The sequence below is a fragment of the Microchirus variegatus genome (assembly GCF_963457635.1).
Source record: "Microchirus variegatus genome assembly, chromosome: 4".
In the NCBI taxonomy this organism is placed as follows: Eukaryota; Metazoa; Chordata; class Actinopteri; order Pleuronectiformes; family Soleidae; genus Microchirus; species Microchirus variegatus.
In genome coordinates, this window is record NC_139805.1 from 12,760,802 (window position 1) to 12,779,642 (window position 18,841).

The following is an 18,841-nucleotide window of genomic DNA, read 5'->3' on the forward strand; positions in this document are numbered from 1 at the left end:
GGATTTCAGGTCAATTTAAAACCCCAGTCTCCATTTGTAAACATTTTATAAATTAGTTTTACAGTTTATATAAATAACAGAAATGGAAAAATCCTGTAAGCTATTATATCCATTTCTTTTCCATCTTAGAAAACTTCTTTGCCATAATGTGAAAACAAATATTTAGCAATCATTAAGACTGCTTCATCTGTAAATGTAAACATACCTAATTATGTTACCATCATTCAGACAATCTCAAGCAAATGCATAACAATGTATTTATATTCCTTTCACAGATCCATTTGTTCTTTTAAGAGGAAGCACTGAATGGCAGTGTCGACAGCCTGAAAAGTGACCTCTGGTAAATATTCTCTGTGGAAATATTAATCGTGTTGGATTACTGCTGGCACGGGAGTTCAGAGCATTGGACCTGTTCAAAGTGGATCCTAAACTCAATTTCTGCCATTACTTTTCAATTTTGGACACAACATGAGGGATGACACATCCTGCTCACTGAGCCAGAGCTGTCCCACACTACCCTCTGCCCTTGCCTGAAGGACCTAGTGACCATGCTGGCCGAGTGTCTAACACCAGAAGGATCAGAGGACCGACACACGCTCAGGCCAGCTGTAACCTCTGCAGCACCATGTCTCAGGCAGTCTTGGCGCCATTTGAGACAAACAACACATGGCCTAGAGAAGAATCGGAGGTTCAGTTGAAATGGGCTGCCTTGCTAATTGTCATGGTCATCATCCCGACGATTGGTGGCAACATCTTGGTCATTCTTGCCGTGTCCCTTGAGAGGAAGCTGCAGAATGCCACCAACTATTTCCTGATGTCACTTGCTGTTGCTGATCTGCTAGTGGGTCTCCTCGTAATGCCCATTGCCTTTGTCACTGTCCTTTACAGTAAGTTTAGTGATCTTGTGTTTGAGAATCTGATATCAATTCTGAAAAAAAGATCAACCCAGATCAATTCCTGACAAAATGTCAAATCCACTGAAGAACATATCTGAACTGTTACAAGTAACTGGTGTGACCTAGCTTCTGATAAAAGACCTAAGAAAAACATCAAACCACTCGTTATTTTGGGATACGGACATAACCAGCTGAAGACAATCAACAATTTTCCATTTCACTGGAATAGCACATATCCTTAGTTTCCTTAAATAAATCTACCAAAGATAACGAGCCAGCATATTTACGGGCAGCAAAGGCGGATGAAAATAGTTTGTGAGCACTGTGCGATACAATCGCTACCATGTCTAAACAAATTAGTTAGATGAAATAGAAGAGATGGTGGGGGAAAAAACACAAGTCTTCCTCTTACAGCTGCACAGCTTTGAATTAACAACTCATTGAGGGACAGTATTACTTGGAGAAAAACATACTCTAACCATTTTCAAATTAGTTTCAGTGAAAGTGCTATTTAAGTGCTCCAGTGTAGGAAATGATTTACAGTGTGTAATATACACAGTATATTCAGATAAGAATTGGACATATTGTAACATGGAGTTATTTGTAGTTTCATTTTACGGATGGCAGAGTCAGTGTGAAAAGTCAGAACTTATTGAAGATTTAAATATTTGAAAGCGAATGTCCCCTCTTACAGACGATACACAGATGGAATACACAGATGTCACAGCTGCTGAAATTTCAACAATAATTTATAATTTGGTTTTCTTCATTACAGAAATATAGTAAATTTGACAAAAATGTGCACTCAGTTTGTGTGACAGGCTTGAGAGTGGACTTTCATAATTCCAGCTGGAGAATCAGTTTATCATGAGGTTAACCGAAGAATATCGCTGCTCTAAAACGTCCCAGGTAAATGTATACAATGTTAATACTTTCTTCATTGCAATTCTTAAATCTAGAGACAAATAGGACAGGATGACAGACATCAATTAAATGTATGCAGACAGGTTCGAGATCTTATCTAATCCACTTAAATCTCAGCTGTGAAAATATTGCACTTAGTGACAACAAAGTGATAGGTATTCAGTATTGCAACACAATATATTAAACAACCGACATAGTCAAAGGTTTCACATTTATTAACAGCAATTCAATAGACCCTTTTCCTGAGCTCTCTATTCACCTCTTTTATATAAAGAGAATTTGGTCTGAGGACTTTTGTACTATGTGATGCAACACATAAAAGATCTTCCATTCAAGTGAAACTTGATAAAACCTATACATGCTTTGAATATGAGTAGAGAATATGTCAAATAGGCTCACCAGAGGAAAAAAGATATGACTCAAAAATTCCACAGAGGGAAAAGAGTGGCATAAGGAAAATAATGTGAGGTTGCATAACAAAATAAAATTATGCAAGTAATATTTCCGACAGCCTTTTGCTATGCTAATGGATGACGGGAAAGAAGCCAGAATAATTACCTGCCAATTCTATGCCAGGAACAAAAAATAAACACTACTGTTGAACAGCCATCAGCACATTTACATAAAGAGCTTTTAACTCCATAAACAGTCAGTGAACCCTCCTTTTTCCAGTAAATTCATTCCTCTAAGAGATAAACAAACACCACATTTTTTGCAAGGGTACTACTTGTATCTTGCCATTATGGTACACCTCTCAAAACCACCATGTATTATTTTCTTTCAATTCTAAGAGGGTTATGCATTGCGATTATTCACTACTGTGCATGTGTTATCTGTGGAACAATCTTACAAACAATTTCTAAAAAGAACAAAAAGACAATAGTTCAATATCTTTCCGGATTAATTTCCATTTCATCTTTTCTTTAGACTCTGGCTGGCCTCTACCGGAATTCCTGTGCCCCATTTGGCTCTTCCTTGATGTGCTGTTTTCTACTGCGTCCATCATGCACCTATGCGCCATTTCACTGGATCGCTACATAGCAATCAAGAAGCCAATCCAGCACAGCCAGTACAAATCCAGAGCCAAAGCGATGGTGAAGATAGCACTGGTGTGGCTCATATCCATTTGTAAGCACATCATTTAGATTTTCTCAGCACATATTCCAGACAGCTTTGTGGCAGGCCTTCCTATTTAGTTATGTCTCAGTAATATTGTTGGAAACATCAAATACTCTGCAACAATGCATGGTAAACAAATGGAAGAGTCATCAATCACGGTGACATCATGGTTAAGTTTCGTGTATTAATGGAGTGTATCCAAAGGCCATTACCTAAATCTCTAAAAAACAAACAAAAACCATAACCCTTTGTTACTGGCGACCTGTCAACTTCACTAAAGGCATCAACAACATCTGTTAAATTTATTTTGAAAACAAAGAGATCCTGGAAGCAGAATGTGCCTTGTTAATTTTAAGGCAATCATTTAACTGAACATGTTTTTAGATCTTTGCTACCATCATATCTACTATCATCCTTGGAACTGAAAAATTCTACAAGGTTCTACATTATATTCTACAATATTTTTCTGCGATGAAAAACACTATGTGTTAAAAATATAAAAAGCTAAATAATGCAACTGTTATTAGGTCAACTGCAGTTTTTCTAGTGACATTTGTGAATAGTAACAGTTGTTGTAATTTTCCAGGTATTGCAATCCCGATTCCAATTAAGGGGCTTAAGAACTACCATCTTCCCAACAACATCACCTTCAACAGAAACCACACTTGTCTGCTGAAAACCGACACCTTTAGGGAGTTCATCATGTTTGGCTCTTTGGCAGCATTCTTCATCCCTTTGACCATTATGATGGTCATATACCTGCTCACTGTCCAGGTTCTGCGCAAAAAGGTTTACTTGCTCAGGTCAAAGGTGACTCAGCGCTTGAGCCAACCATCTGTCCTTACAGTTTTTCAAAAGGAACAGGTTGTGACTTCATCTCAGGTTGAGCAACTGAACACACTGGACAGATTTCCCAGGATGCAAGAGAAATCAGATGCAGCCACAACTAACTTTCCTACAGAAGGTGAAATCAGCTTTCGCCGAATGTCAACAATGGGAAAAAAGTCAATGCAGAATCTGAGTAATGAGCAGCGTGCCTCGAAGGTGCTAGGCATCGTCTTTCTTCTGTTTGTAGTAATGTGGTGTCCCTTCTTCATTACTAATATCACCTCCGTGCTATGCACTAGCTGTGATGGTGACGTAATTGGCCGCCTAATGGAAATATTTGTTTGGGTAGGTTATGTGTCATCAGGTATCAACCCATTGGTGTACACTTTATTTAACAAAACTTTCAGGGAGGCATTCACACGTTACATCACTTGTAATTACAAAAGCTCTTCTAGTCGTGGGCCAGGAATGCACCCAAGGGCTTCAATTACAGAACGGACCCTCACACGGATTTCATTCAGGTCTTCCATGGCAGAAAACTCTAAACTATTCATGAAACGGGGGATGAAGAATGGAATTGGAACAGTGAACTATCAAAGTCCAATAAGATGCAGACAAGCCCCTGTACAATCATCCAGTGGTGTTATGTTGGATACAATGCTTTTGACTGAAAACGAAGGTGGCAAGGTAGAGGAGCATGTTAGCTGTGTGTAGAGCGGTTTGGAAAAAATGTGAAAAAAAAAAAGGACTTGAAGTGGATCAAATTTGCAATTACATTTAAATGACAAAATGGTGGACCCAGCACCAAAACTCAATATTGGAAGCTGCTGCTGTTCAACTTGATCAACAAATCATCCGAGGCCAGAGGTGCACTTTCTATACAGCAACAAAAACTAATCTGTTGGATGTTTGATGACGCTGGTTTGTTTACATTAGTATGTTTTCGTATAACAAAAGCTAAACAGTGAAACCTTCTGAAATATATGCGAAAGAGAGCAAGAAAACTCATGGAACTCACAAGCAGAGGAAAAACGTCAAATTAGTTCAGACCACTAGACTGTGTAAATGACTATATAAAAATGTGAGGAATGAAGACAACCTGGAAGCTCTTGTGAATACAGTAAATACAGTGATTTACTATATATCCCCTGCAACAGACACATGCATATAATGCATTGCACTCTTTAAATGATAAATTTTTGCTGGACTTTAAGTGCTCATTTGCTTGTTTTAGCCAGATGTTTTGACATGTTAACAAGTTTCCAAATAAAAGACTGTATAAAGAAAGTACAAAGAACAAAATAAATGGAAACCTTTTTTTGTTTTTAAATAAAATATTGCAGTCTTGCTGAAACAAAGCAAAGTGTTCTGTCAACAACAGGACACGCGTGTCTTGGAATACCTGAAAATACTGTTGTTTTTAAAAAGTCTATGTATCTCAGGGTTCCCCCTTGTGCATTATAAGCCTGATGATCGCAAGGCTTTAATTGCCCCCCCGCCAGGCTGATTGTCGTTTGTATATTTATTTTAAATATACACACACACACACACACACACACACACACACACACACACACACACACGATTTTTCTATACCGGGAGACATGGGTCCATGCACCCCGTTTAATCGGCGCAGCGCACACTTGTCCAGGTGCCGATTGAAAGTCACACTATCAAGTGCGTCATTATTACGGTTACATTGTTCTTGTTAATAAATATGTTATATTTAGGGATGCACCTAGATCTACTCAGATCACCTGCACTTCATCGCGACTGTACTCCATCCTAAAGATCATTAATTTTATGTGGGGATAAAACAGGTAGAGAAATGATCCAGTCTGCTTTGGATACGAAGAGACAGCTTGGATAGGCAGAATCACAGGAGCGACGAACGGCGCAGGAGAGGGAGAAGAGAACAGCGCAGGGGCGGTGCGCAGAAATAAAAGGGCCGTTTGTCTGCACCAGATGAGGGGGTACTACCACTTTTTTTTTATTTAAGTTGATTTATTTTACTTTTAAATGTGACCAGCATTGCATGGCTTGTTTTAAGATTAACTGGCCGATTACTCAATTAGTATTTAACTTAAGTGAAAAATTTGATATTATTTATTTAATTTCAAAAGTCTATCTTTTTGTAAGACTCTATAGTTGGTGTAAAAGTATTGTTAATAAATGTCTTAACACATAATACTCATAATTTAAAATTTCCTGTGAACCTTTCATTTTTTTTCATAAAAACATAGGGGGCCGCCGGTGGGCTGCCCGAGAGGACCACAGAGGTAGGCTGCATACTACAATCATATGTATGGCCCATATATCACCCCTCCAAGCATGTTGGGGGACCGAGACAACAGGCCCCCTTTCCAGCCAGTTTGATTCGATTGATTATCTGGGATGCAAGTATAAAAATGGCTTATTATAGGCTAATTCTTTGTTGAATTATTAAGGTGTAAAGCTGAACTAACTGAACTGTTCTGGTACAGACGTCTTTGTAAACAACAGCAAAGCTTTACACTATAGTTTGTCCAACGGCCAATTGATCACACAGAATATCACATGGCCTTTTTAGGCCTTAAAAAGTACACCAAGATATTTGTGCACAGGTCGAGTTCTCTGTTAAACGTTGCTCTGGTCTCTGAGGGCTAAATCCCTATAAACAGTCAGGGAAAAAATGTGTGTGAGAATAGACAAGAATGTTCAGCCCATCTCTGATCGAGGATATGTTTCATGAAAACCATAAAGACCAGCAGTGCCAAATTAATATTAAAGGGATAGTTCGGAATTTTGAACATAAGACCTATTTTCCAACTCAGCCGGTGTGATGGAGACGTCTTCAAGAAATTTCATTCAGTTCTTCTAGTTCCTGAGTTCGCTGATGCTATGGCTAGCGCAAGTCAATGATACAAGTTAGCATGGCATTAAAAATACTCATACCGACTCCACAGTGCACCCGAGGCAAATCAATTGTAACGGCAGACTATAGATGTACATATCTGTGTTGATAGAATAATATTTGAAACAAAACTAACGTCGCATCGCATGAATTTTTGAGGGACTACTTTCTCAGCACTATACTATAGTATGACGCGCTGCTGCTGCTGCTGCTGCTGCTGCTGAGACATAAATCCTTCAAATTGCAAGGTTGGTTTTATTTCAAACATTCTATCAATACAGATATGTACATCGATAGTCTGCCGTTACAATCGATTTGCCTCGGGTGCACTGTGGAGTCGGTATGAGTGTTTTTAATGCCATGCTAACTTGCATCATTGACTTGCGCTAGCCATAGCATCAGCGAACTCAGCAACTAGAAGAACGGAATGAAATTTCTTGAAAATGTCTCCAGACGTATCCATCACACCAGCTGAGTTGGAAAATAGGTCTTATGTCCAAAATTCTGAACTACCACTTTAAGGTTGAATATATCCGGGCACCAGAAAAAAATAAGTTCCTATATATCAGGGCTGCAATGTATTGGCTTTAAATCGTACCAGTGCAGACACTTTAATTATAGAAAATACAATGAGAACACGTCAATTACACTTGTATTAAACAGAACAGTTTTTTCTAAAATCAGTTATACATGTGTCAGTTTTCTGATGGATATAAAAATAAGTAAATTAGTCCTCAATCAAGTCATTCTGTCTGGTTCCTACCTGAACAAGATGAAGCCGATGGACTCAACAGCAGCCCTTCTGACGTCATCATTTACGTCACTCACCTTAATTGAGAATAAGCAAAGCAGTCAAATAACCAAAGAGGATACCGAGACACGTCAAATCTCTCAATTAACAGCAACAATGTACATGGTCCTCCTCTGTGGCTCAAATTATGGAGGCACAAATACTACTATCAGACCATTTAAAAAACATGTATATGGCACCATCTACAGGACAACATGTTAAACACTTCTGCAAATGCTGCGTTTGCATATGGACAGACATGCTGCTCCTAACAATTGGCATCAGTTCAACAGGCTTTGAGGATTTAATGACTTCAATCACAGCTTTATGAATAGTTATGGTGAACATGGTTATTTGTTGAAGCTGAATCGTTTCTGGAAAGTTACATGTCTTACTTCAACCAGAGTGTGTATGATTTAACAAAGTAAATGTATTGAACAATAGCTTCAGCTTTGTAACCCTGGCTCTACTTTACTGTCAGCATGATAATCCTATCTTCCACTGAAAGACTTTTGTGAAGACATAACAGGAAACACTCACAGCGACATGTAGCAGACGTCGAATGGCCTTGTTGTTCCCAGAGCCACAGTAGGCCATTCCCACAGAATACATTCCTGAGCGTCGCAGGATGGGATCCTGTCATGAACAGTAAAAGAAAGCAGAGCATTTGTGTTTAGATGTGTAACAGGGATCAACATAATTTAAGCCATGTTCCACATCCAGCTCTTTTAGCCGGATCTCTGGCAGAGAGTATAAAGAAACAGCCTACCATGCAGCAGAAATACACAAACAACCAGGGGTTGTACAAGTACAGGACTCAAGGATAAACATTAGAAACTCCCTACTGTAAGGTTCATTGAGTGCAAAGACAGATCGTTTAAATATCCTCCCAACCTTTTTGTACATAATTTGCTCCAAGTTAACTTCAGCCTTACCTTGTCTCTGCAGAGGCTTTCAATGAGGGCATCAGCCTCCTCCATACGTCCATACATGACCATAGCAATTCCTACTGCCAAGCCACGCAAGATCTTTTCATGCTGCGTCTCCTGAGCATAACCGACCATGTCCTCTATGGCCTGAGCTGACTTCGAGCCCAGCATAACCAGGCCTAAAGCCAGGCCTGCAGCTTCACCTAAAAGGTTACATTGGTAATGTTGTTGATTTAGGGTTTCCTGTTTTAGACATTTACTAAGGTGCAGTACAGTACTACACTAGGTTATACAGCAAGTCATATTAGAGGTAAAAGGTAAATTGTAATTAGGTAAAATTACAACTTGTCACATACTGGCACTTTAGCCTACATCTGCTTGACCATGCATTCTTTCTAAAATTCAATTTGAATGCTAATTTTATATTTTCACAAGCATGACAAAAACACTATAGGATGGATGTTTAAGTAACTTAAATGTTGGAGTGATGTTTAGACAAAGCAGAAGAATGAGAAACAAACATTTCCATTTCTTCTTTTTTTAAAAAAAATAAATTTTGTCAATGGCCTACACACCGGTGACGGCGTCATCCTGGTACAGGTTGGACTTGAGGAGGTCATAAACATCTTGCCTGGCTGTGCCCAATGCAGCCAAACCAAGGCCAAGGGCACCACCATGACGGACAATCTGCACAAGACAGGGAAAGGAAAAAATTAAAAATAAATCAAGGGAGAAAAATCTTCCAAGTGACTTTAATTTGGTGCTGGTTTCTACGCACAACTAGCCAACACGTATGAGTCCAAAACAAAACCAGGAGTTAAGATTTTACTGATGCCCCTTTTAGCACTTCACTACATAAATCTAGATTTTCAATAACCTAGGCGCAGACACTCACATCATTGCTAGCATTCTTGAGCTGGCTGAGCAGGTAGTCAATAATGTCGCCCCCATGGTTGGCATGAATAAGTCCCAGAGCATACAAGCCTCCTCCCTCCTGGTAGGCTGAGCCGGGGGAGGTGTCTTTGGGTAGGTAGGTGGCCATTAACTGGAGAGCCTCTTTCTCATGCCCCTGTAAAACAGAATATCTTGTGTTCAAAACTGAAATTATATATATTTTTTAATTTTAATTATATAAATATTTTACTGGCATAAATGTACCTTGTGGATGACACCAAGACTTGCTGTAGCTGTGAACTTTGCCCAGTTGGTGGCTCTCGCGAGCCATTCCAGGTTTTCCCTACAAAAAAAAGGAAGTATGTTTCTAAGCCTCACCATGTAATCTATGAAATTCATAGTTCCTTGTTTTGTTCTGACAACATTTACCTGAGGAACTGGTCACTTGTTGTTCCTGTGTGCATAAAAGAGTTGGCTATTACTGTAGCTGTGTGGCACACTGAATTTCGGACTGCATCCTAGAGTGACAGAGAAAATAAAAAAGATCAGGAGGTAGCTGTAACAGCAAATTCAATCATCTGACCATGTAAACAAAAGTCTTTGTTACCTTTGTGTTTTTGAGAATCATTAGATCTGTGTTGTTATTTCGGATTAGGAACTGCAGGTGCAGCTCTATGGCCATTTCCCCACTAAGGATTTTGATCATCTTGGCGTTCTGGTCTTTGGGCTCATCTTTCTACATAAGAGACGGAAAGAGCGTAAAATGAAAGTTGCTCTACTTGGACAAAAGAATTTCAAGCACCTCGTTAACAAAAGTGATGAATTACAAAACAACAAAGAGCTTACTATTTCTGCTGCTTTTCCAGCAGGAGAGCTGCCAGCCTTTTCATCCGTTTCCATTGCGTCACTGTTGGACAGAAAAAAAATACTTTTACCGGTGCTGGACAGCCTCATTACAAGTAACTTCCCAATTTAACATTGGAATTAGTATGCCAGATCTGACTTAATCCTACCAGAGCCAATTTTATATAAAAACATTGAATACCCATTCCCAGTAAACAAGAGACATAGATCGAGGGTTTTAATCTTGGTTTTAGTATTGCCAACCTGTCTTTGTCAGGCGTAGGTACTGTTCCTGTGTTTGTAGAGCCAGGGACTGAAGGAATAGGTGTACCAACAGTCCGCAGGTTCTGGATGACAGAGGAAAGGAACTGCTGGCTGGCACTCTCATACAGGTCAAAACAAATCTGATAAGCCATCAGCAGGTTGTCCTCCTTCACTAGTTTCTCAAGGATATCACTCACAGCCTGTGGATCATCCAGGAATATCAGGCACTAGACAGGAGAGGAGAATAAAGGAAGGGTATGAATTTATACAGCCTTTTGTTAAGTAAATCAATATATAATCTCATTCACATTAAATAAAGTATGCAATACTAAAATAGTTGTTTGTAATACTCAAGAACAAGAAATTGTATGAATCTTTTGAATATAAGAATAGTGTCATAAATTATATCAAAGAAGCCTCAATACAACACATAAATTCTGCAATTTTAAAAATTCAGTTCTCTAAAAATAAAAGTTTCCACATTGTGCAAACGATACCATTTTATTTTGAGAAAGTGACGTTTACCTGACAGACGTTGATGAAATCAGGCTTTTCCAAATTCATGTAGAGCTTCACCAGCACACGCAACACCTCATTACGGAATTTCTTGTTTTGCATCAGCGACATGCAAACCTTCAGGCTGTAGGCAAGGAGCCCACTCACATCATTCTGCACCAGAAGACAAAGAAAGAGAAAAACATTTCAAAACAAAGAAGAAATTGTTCTGGATGGTCAGCACCAGTAACCAAAATCTAGACTCTTATGTGAGAATGTATGCTTGAAACAAATGTGCTTGGAGTATGATGGCACAACTATCTCACTTTCATTTGGGACCACTCAATAGTTAATAATCAACTACACAATGCATTTAGGAACACATGAAAGTCAAAAAAGGTGTACTCTGCTCAAATAACATAAATGTCACAGATATACTTTACAAAACAAAGTTTTAATTTCACTCCTGAATATATTAAATTCTCCTTTTTTCATTTCAAAACATATGTGCTTCGTGGGGAACAAGGCGGTAAATGTTTCAAACTAATCAGTTCAGCTCTTAGTGAAAACAGCTGCTCACCGATTCCAATATGGTCTTCTCAAACATGTCAAGGCGCCTGGTCTCCAGGGCAATGCCAATGGCTTGCTTGTACTTGTGGTCGTCAAGGCAACGCAAAAACATCTTGTTGACAATGCCCTCGAGGCGGGGGTCAATGCTTTTCTTCTCCTCATCCTCTGGCAGCTCTGCATTCTCAACCCGCAGCTTGGTGTAGTGGTCGATGCACTTGGCTAGCAGACACAGAAAACAAAGTTCAAAATGTTTCTCCAGAATTCAGCTTACATAGTTCAAGTTCTCCCAGGGCAGGAAATTTGTTTTTCCATTTGAACCATTTCCTTCACAATGTTGGGAGTATCGCAGAAGTCTCCAAAACACTGAAATATTAAATAGGTTTAAAAAAAGTAGGGTAAATGAGGTCAAGTGCTTTTGTTTGACAACTTACCAATGATTGTCTCCACATATTCCGAGTCATCCGTGACATTGAAGAGATCTCCAGCTCCAAGAGCATAGTTGAGAGACTCTTCAAAGGCTCCGAGGTGGTAGAAAACCTTAGAGGCCACCAGGGCAGCAAATTCTCTGCTTCTAAATGTCTCATCCTCATATAGGACCTCACTGTGAGTACACAAACAAATGGTTACAATGTATGGATGGAAGGGCAATATATTACATTTATTATTGGCTACCAGCCATTTTCAACACAGAACTGCCAAGCGTTTTACAGCATGATAACAATTTAAACACCGAAACAAGCAAAAGAAAGAGTAGACTCTAGAGCTGAAACAATTAATCGATGAATCGATTATTAATTTTTAATCGTCAACTATTTTGAGTTGAAACTTTTCATGATTAAAACTTAATGATTAAAAAGATTTTTGATCGTTTTAGCTTCTTAAATGTGAATATTTGCTGGATTCTTTACTCCATACAACAAAGAAATCATTAAAAAATATGCACCATTTTGGTTTGTGTTTTTTTTTTGCATTTTCTGACATTTTATGGAAACAAACCATTAATCGATCAATCGTGAAACAGTTTAATTGATTATGAAAATAATTGTTAGTTGCAGCTCTAGTTCTTCTTCTTTGGCTGCAGCATTGGCAGCCAATGAGTTCAAAAGGTATGGTGTGTAGGATTTAGGTGAAATTTCACTTTGGCAGAAATGATCTAAAAAAAGTATAAACACAAGTATACTGATGTTTACAAGTGTACAATAACATGAATGTAAGAATTGTTGTTTTCATTAGCCTTTCATATTATCAGGAGCAGGCCTTCTCTATGGATGCTACCATGTTGGATCATTGTCATGATCATTTCAACTGCAACATTCAACTTCATTAATAGATGTTGCTAAATTCTACACACTGCACCTTTGAGTGTACTCCACTTCAGAATCATTCACAATCACAACAAGTAATTGTAGTTATACTTACATTTTATCCACTGATCCTGAAATCTCAGCCCAGAAGTCATTTACAATCGAGTTCAACTTGTGCAGAGCAAACTCCTGTAAATGAAACATGATCATTTACACTTGTCAGACTGAATAAGTTTCCATTACTTAACATCCATCTCTTAACATACTCAATGCATTTCCAACTATAAGCAACTCTTCATATTTACGAAACATTTCATGAAATTAGTGCTCGAAAACATGTGTTCTTGTTGTAATAAGTAAAACCACACTCACAAGCCATTTACTACACTGAACAATTACAAAACATGTTATATGACATCACATTATACCAGATCTTACCTTGAGCTGTGGCTCCTCCTCATCAAGGAGTGAAATAACTCCAGCTAAAAAGAAAATATATATATATGTATATTATTTTGAGGCTGAACTATACATTGGATTGAAAACCAGATGTAGGACAAGTATTAGTGGTTTCTTCAATACAAATATTATTATCCATTTAATAATTTATTAGTACCTCACAATGATAGGCAAGCTGCTGTGCAAATGTAAGGTTGGCATACAAACCACTGGTCTATATCACAGTCAATCATCATATTCAATTACTCTTATTTTAATGATTTATAGTAGTCCCCTGGCACCAGAATGATTGGTAACACACTAAGAGTTGGTCAAAACCTAAGTAGAGATTACTTTCTTTAGAAAAATCGCCAACTTATTTGTTAATACGCTCCTCGTCCCTTTCAGCGTTATTAAACAAGTGGGGAAATGGATAAGTCGAGGTAAAAACAGCTAATATTTATGTTATCACTTATCCTACAGATGTTTGTCAAATAGCGAAGGATATTGGAAGAACTTGACTGCCAGGTGGATTTCATTGAAATATTTTCTTGTAAACCGCTGTCATGTTTTCACTGTAATGAACTTCTAAACCGCAGACATTTCGATAACTGATAGCAACAATGATACTACAAGTTAATAAACATTTGTTGCAAAATATTGATTAAAACCATCATCACATATCGTGTGTGAATGTCATATTTGTCATCGGTGAAGGGATGACTTACGGCTGCTGCTTTAGCTATGTGACTCAGCTAAATCAATGACAGAAGGCTAAAGCAACGGCTAATGAAAGAAAAACACGTTCTGCTAACTTACCGGCAGATGTTAACATGGTTGGCTCTTTATTTCCTCCTCAGCCACAGAATCTTGGTGCGGCGGTGGAAATTCGTGCGGCCCTTTTCTGGGAAAATAACAATATATTATAAGAGTTTTAGTGAGACAGTGAGGCAACCGAGCTACTGCTAACTCCTTTTTGTCTACAACCGCAGGTCCACTACTAGAGGACCGGGGCGCCCGGTATGCATGGCCTCAACGTCGCCTGACTAAAAAGACAGACGGAACAGGTTTATAATACGAGACTCACGAAACCTCGGTCGTTGGACCAACCTGTATATGCTTTACAACGTGATAAACGGTTTCACAGCTTTTCTTCGCAATTAAAATGTTTTTCGTAGAAATGATTAAAATATGTTTTTTATTATTTTTGAACAGGGTTTTCTGTGTGCTACCAATATATGCTGTGTGCAAACCATAGGAGTATGATTTGCTATTTCTCTATTTTTTTATTTCAATGTTTTTTTTTTGGTTTTTTTTTATTCTGTACTATTACACACACATTGTTGAAAAGAATGATGGATTAGCTTGTTTATATTTGTACCTTGACAAGCAGAACTTCCAATTTCAGTTATGTCAATAGACTAGGGACATTACCATAATGTTTAGAACGTTGAAAAAGAACAATGTTTGAATGATATCAAAGACAATGTAACAAGAATTCCTGGATTGTTCAATAAAATAAGAGTGACAGTAGAGTTGGCCGTGTTGATTGAACAGTTATATGATATTGTTGTCAAACCATTGTTGTTGAGTGATTTATTTTTGCACAAAATGTATATGTTGTTCCAAATCATAAATCTATGTGGAGCAAAGCTATACTTGTAAATCAGGTTCCAGGTTTGTAACCTTTGCTTTTTCAATAAAGAGATTTGAAGGGGAATTAATAGTTGCATAACAATAAAATATTTTTTACACCTGCACATTTTTGTTTGGCAGAAATTTTTATGCTGGATGCACCTTCCTGATGCAACCGGCCCATAAATCCTGGCTCTGGCATTACAGGCCTTGCCTAGGGGCCCACACTAGGTATTATCAGGATTTGAACCCCTGACCTTCCACACTAAACCTATTATGGAGCCCAAGGCAAGAATATGGGTCAAAAACTTTATACTGTAGACTTTATAGGCACTGACCGTAGAACATCAAAGCATATTTGGCTGACAGTTTAGCAGAAATAGTTGGGCTGGCTTATTGAAAACCAGGAGGTGACCGTGCATATAGTCAGGTGGAAAAGATAATCTTGTTTTACACAGTTAAAATCAAACAATAAATAAACACAGCATTTTTTTTTATTTATATTAACATACAATTTGTGGACTATATATATAAAAAAAAAAACATCAAGTAAAGAAAGCAGGCGTCCCTGTTTATGTTGACAGTGATGCTTTTGATAGTAGCACACATTCAAGGCACAAATTCTGATTAATGATGGGGGAGAACATGGCTGATAAATAAAAATAAGCCACTGCACTTGGTCCATCACAGAGCACATTTACTCTTGTTCTTCCACGCCAGGATACCACTTGGCTCCAGATAAGTTGTGGGATAGTTATACATGGAATATTTGCAAAATAAACACAATGAATGAATACATAATTAGAAACGCTACAGTAATATTAGTGACAGCCTCCCTTTGTTGGAAAGAAAAGGCTAAATCCTTCATGTTTTGGATCCTAATGGAAGCTGAAACATGTGACTGTGTCACATAACTTTCTACATTTATGCTACAGCATTCAAATGGTGCTCAACTGGCATTAAGGGACCCACAATTACACAATTACACATGAAGCAGCCACCGATTAATGTCGTCCTGTAATTAAACTGCAAAATCGTGAAGCTAGCCCTTTTGCAATCTGTAGTAAGCTCACCGGCAAATCTCTATTTAATCAGTTTGTACAACTGAATTGCTCGTACACAGTAAACACAGAAACTGTAACTCTCTGTGTAAAAAGCTATTGTGCAGGAAGGACAATGAGTAAATCAGCAGGATGACATTTAACAAAATACATTGCTTCAAGCCAAGAATCATGTTTCAGCAGTGTAAATGTTGAGCACCACGAAGAAACACTGTCAGTGTTCTAGGGCGTTGAACTTTTTGTTCACAGTGAAATGAGACTGCGAACTGCCAACATCAGCTGTCACCTCCAGCTGGCTCTTTATCCACATAGTGCCCTGCAGTCATGGGACTGGTTTTCAGTGGTATACCCTCCTCTGGACACCCAGTGTCACCTGAAAAACAAATCAAAGACAGTTAATACAGTGAAACTGTGTTTAATTAAATACTGTAAATACAAATCAGGTAGAAGTGGGATTCTGCAAATTCTCAGTGTTTCCTTTATGTGTGCTCTGCAACATAGTTTTAATCACAGTTAAAATATCAGTTGTCAACTTCACTCTCATTACACAAGTTTTTATTACGCTCTGACATTTATTTCAGCATGCCGTTTTTGTTTTTCTGCATCATCATTTTTTTTTTTTTTTTTTTTTTTTTTTACAGTGCCACTTGAAGACAAACAGGCAATTAAAGTAAGAGCACATGATTCTTTTTAAATGTCTGACATGCCCTCATTGCATTCTGGAATTTTGAGGCTGATCTCTTCCTTGTTCTTTGCATAACTAAAGATCATCACAGCATGACATCCGATTCAAAGTGAACAACACTGAGGGAACATGAAAGAAAGCTCATGAAACTCTGACTCTGTAGATACCTGTTTGCCGGTTGGTTGTTGGGTTGTTTGCCTGACCTCCGCCTCTTTTTCTCTGATGCCGGAACAAACATCGGAATGGCCAAAAGAGCGAGTTCCCTCCATCGCTGGTATTATCTTTAAGGCAATTACAAAGAATTTAACAACTTGGCAGCTTATCAAAAACACTGTTTGTTTCATGAATGTTGCCATTGTTCTTGAGCCTTTATTCATGCAGCAGGGAAATGTGTGGTCTTGTGAAAGTCATGGATTGACCTAAATAACTATTTCTGCAGGCACAAACATTGACTTTGCCAAGTAAATTTAAACATCAGGAGCAATTTAACCCCTAAATATATGGCTCTCTAAATGTCTGGTGTATATATCAGTAGGAATTGTGGGATGATACAAGGGTGTAAGAAAATATGACACTAAGATATTGTGATATTTCATTGGATTAATTGTTTTAATTCTAATCTTGTATTGATAATAGTTTTTGTGTTGTATTAATTGAGGGGGGGGGTTATGTAGAGTATTGTCAATACACAGCCCACAGTTCAAGTTCAAACTCCAAGTTAAATTGCATATTATGGTCATTAAGGTTTACAGCACACTGGATTAATCACACACTATATGAACACTGATAATGCTGCGTTATTACACCTGCTGATTGAGATGAGTGAATAACTTTGCAGGCATTTCTCTTGAAGCTGAGCACTTTGGACTCTGACATGGGGATGAAGCAGTCGGTCCATATTGTGTCTGCGGGGTGTTTGCGGAACACTGATCGGATCAGACGATCCAGGATCTGCGCACAGCGACGCGCCTCGGCGTCCTCCTGTTTGCCGTGGATTAATCCGATCATAGCTGGTCTGGCGATTCTGGCACGCTTCGTGCGCGCCTTCACGTCCTTCAGGATCTCCTTCAGACACACCTGGTTGGAGGTTTTGCTGACAAATGTCTGTCTAAAGAGGAAGATGATGACGGGGAAGTCTATCACTCGCTTCGAACTGTAAACGTTTGTCCTCATCGTCGCTGTCCTCTGAGAGGTCTCCTTGTCCGCTGCCACCGGGCAGACTTTTAAGTCCACGTCCTCAGGCCTCATCCCTGTCGTTTGACACTCATCCACTTGTGCCTGGCTGCAGATGTGGTTCTCACCCGCCGTGTCCTCGGTACTTCCCGGGTTAGATGTGTGGAGTTGTCCGTTGCTCGTGGCACAACCGCTGCTGACGTGAAACACGCCGCGTATGAACTCGTGCAGTGTCCCAGCGTCATCCCCGTCCACCTCTTCACTTTGACAGACATCGGAGACAAAATAAATCCTCTCTCTGCCGCCGATCCGGGCTATAATCTTCTGAAACTCCCTCTCCTCCTCGGGCAGCGTGTCCTCCAAGGAGTCTGCCATCCTTGCGCAATTACGCGTGCGCGGGTCTGTTTTCTTTATTGACAGGAGAGCGACGGACCACTCACAGACGCTGCTGCAGCTCACTGACCGGCGAAGTGCAGGGAAACCACTGTCATCACGACTGAAGAGGGAGGGACCAGATCCTCAGCGTCTGCTGCTATTGGCTGCTTGACTTCAGTGGACAGACTGAACTGAACCGTCAGTCACTGCAATCGACACAGATTTGTAGTTAATGTTTAATGGGAAATCACACACACAATATTGATTGAAGCCCACACATTAGAATTGCTTTTGCTTAAAAAAAAAAAAAGGAAAGAAAGACAAAGAAATCATGCACAAATCAGTAACAAAAGTGTAGTTCAGGGGTCAAACTCATTTTATTTCAGGGGCCACATTTGATCTCAAGTGGGCCGGAGCAGTAAAATAATAGCATAATAACTTATAAACAACAAGAACTCATATTGTTTCCCCCTCTGTAATACAAATCATATTCTGAACAACCTGACATTTCCGGAGAAAAATAACAATATTATGCTTAATTTACCATTTACACATGTGCATTACAACAGTTCACAGTGGATCTACAAAAGGACACAGCATTTAGTCACATGCATCTGGAACCGAAAAATAGTATTTCTATATAGTATCATTTGTGAAGTTTTCACAAATTCATCCTGCAGGTTAGACTGGACCCTCTGGTGGGCTGGTTCTATTTTTCATGAGTG

The 18,841-nt window shown here is 38.9% G+C and overlaps 3 protein-coding genes across 3 annotated transcripts in view; 1 reads left to right on the forward strand and 2 right to left on the reverse strand.

Annotated features, from left to right (window-relative positions):
* The window catches only part of psmd1 (proteasome 26S subunit, non-ATPase 1), a 29,247-nt gene extending 15,094 nt beyond the window's left edge, over positions 1-14,153 (reverse strand). The window contains exons 1-16 of the mRNA XM_083888492.1: positions 14,007-14,153; positions 13,188-13,231; positions 12,865-12,938; positions 11,877-12,046; positions 11,456-11,664; positions 10,906-11,049; positions 10,381-10,607; positions 10,120-10,180; positions 9,881-10,009; positions 9,703-9,791; positions 9,538-9,616; positions 9,275-9,448; positions 8,955-9,066; positions 8,386-8,582; positions 7,991-8,086; positions 7,424-7,488 (exon numbers count right to left, since the gene is read on the reverse strand). Coding sequence (XP_083744618.1) covers positions 7,424-7,488; positions 7,991-8,086; positions 8,386-8,582; positions 8,955-9,066; positions 9,275-9,448; positions 9,538-9,616; positions 9,703-9,791; positions 9,881-10,009; positions 10,120-10,180; positions 10,381-10,607; positions 10,906-11,049; positions 11,456-11,664; positions 11,877-12,046; positions 12,865-12,938; positions 13,188-13,231; positions 14,007-14,022 — 1,886 coding nt within the window. The 5' untranslated portion in view covers positions 14,023-14,153. The remainder of the gene's footprint in view (positions 1-7,423; positions 7,489-7,990; positions 8,087-8,385; positions 8,583-8,954; positions 9,067-9,274; positions 9,449-9,537; positions 9,617-9,702; positions 9,792-9,880; positions 10,010-10,119; positions 10,181-10,380; positions 10,608-10,905; positions 11,050-11,455; positions 11,665-11,876; positions 12,047-12,864; positions 12,939-13,187; positions 13,232-14,006) is intronic.
* Positions 561-4,646, forward strand: htr2b (5-hydroxytryptamine (serotonin) receptor 2B, G protein-coupled). The gene is made up of 3 exons (XM_083888585.1): positions 561-887; positions 2,748-2,948; positions 3,526-4,646. The coding sequence occupies exons 1-3, from the start codon at positions 626-628 to the stop codon at positions 4,479-4,481; spliced, it is 1,419 nt and encodes a 472-aa protein (XP_083744711.1). The 5' UTR covers positions 561-625; the 3' UTR covers positions 4,482-4,646.
* Positions 14,154-16,158: 2,005 nt separating the features above from the next.
* On the reverse strand, positions 16,159-18,116 carry LOC310925799 (uncharacterized protein; the record flags this gene model as incomplete). Its single annotated transcript, XM_083887817.1, has 2 exons — positions 16,159-16,256; positions 17,375-18,116. The coding sequence occupies 2 exons, from the start codon at positions 18,114-18,116 to the stop codon at positions 16,159-16,161; spliced, it is 840 nt and encodes a 279-aa protein (XP_083743943.1).
* Positions 18,117-18,841: the final 725 nt, after the last annotated feature.

Bases quoted from the DNA above. Each gene is read 5' to 3' on its own strand.
- htr2b (XM_083888585.1), top strand. From the start codon at position 626: ATGTCTCAGGCAGTCTTGGCGCCATTTGAGACAAACAACACATGGCCT. The intron at 888-2,747 runs GTAAGTTTAGTG...TCTTTTCTTTAG, and splicing joins CTTTGTCACTGTCCTTTACA to ACTCTGGCTGGCCTCTACCG. The intron at 2,949-3,525 runs GTAAGCACATCA...GTAATTTTCCAG, and splicing joins GGTGTGGCTCATATCCATTT to GTATTGCAATCCCGATTCCA.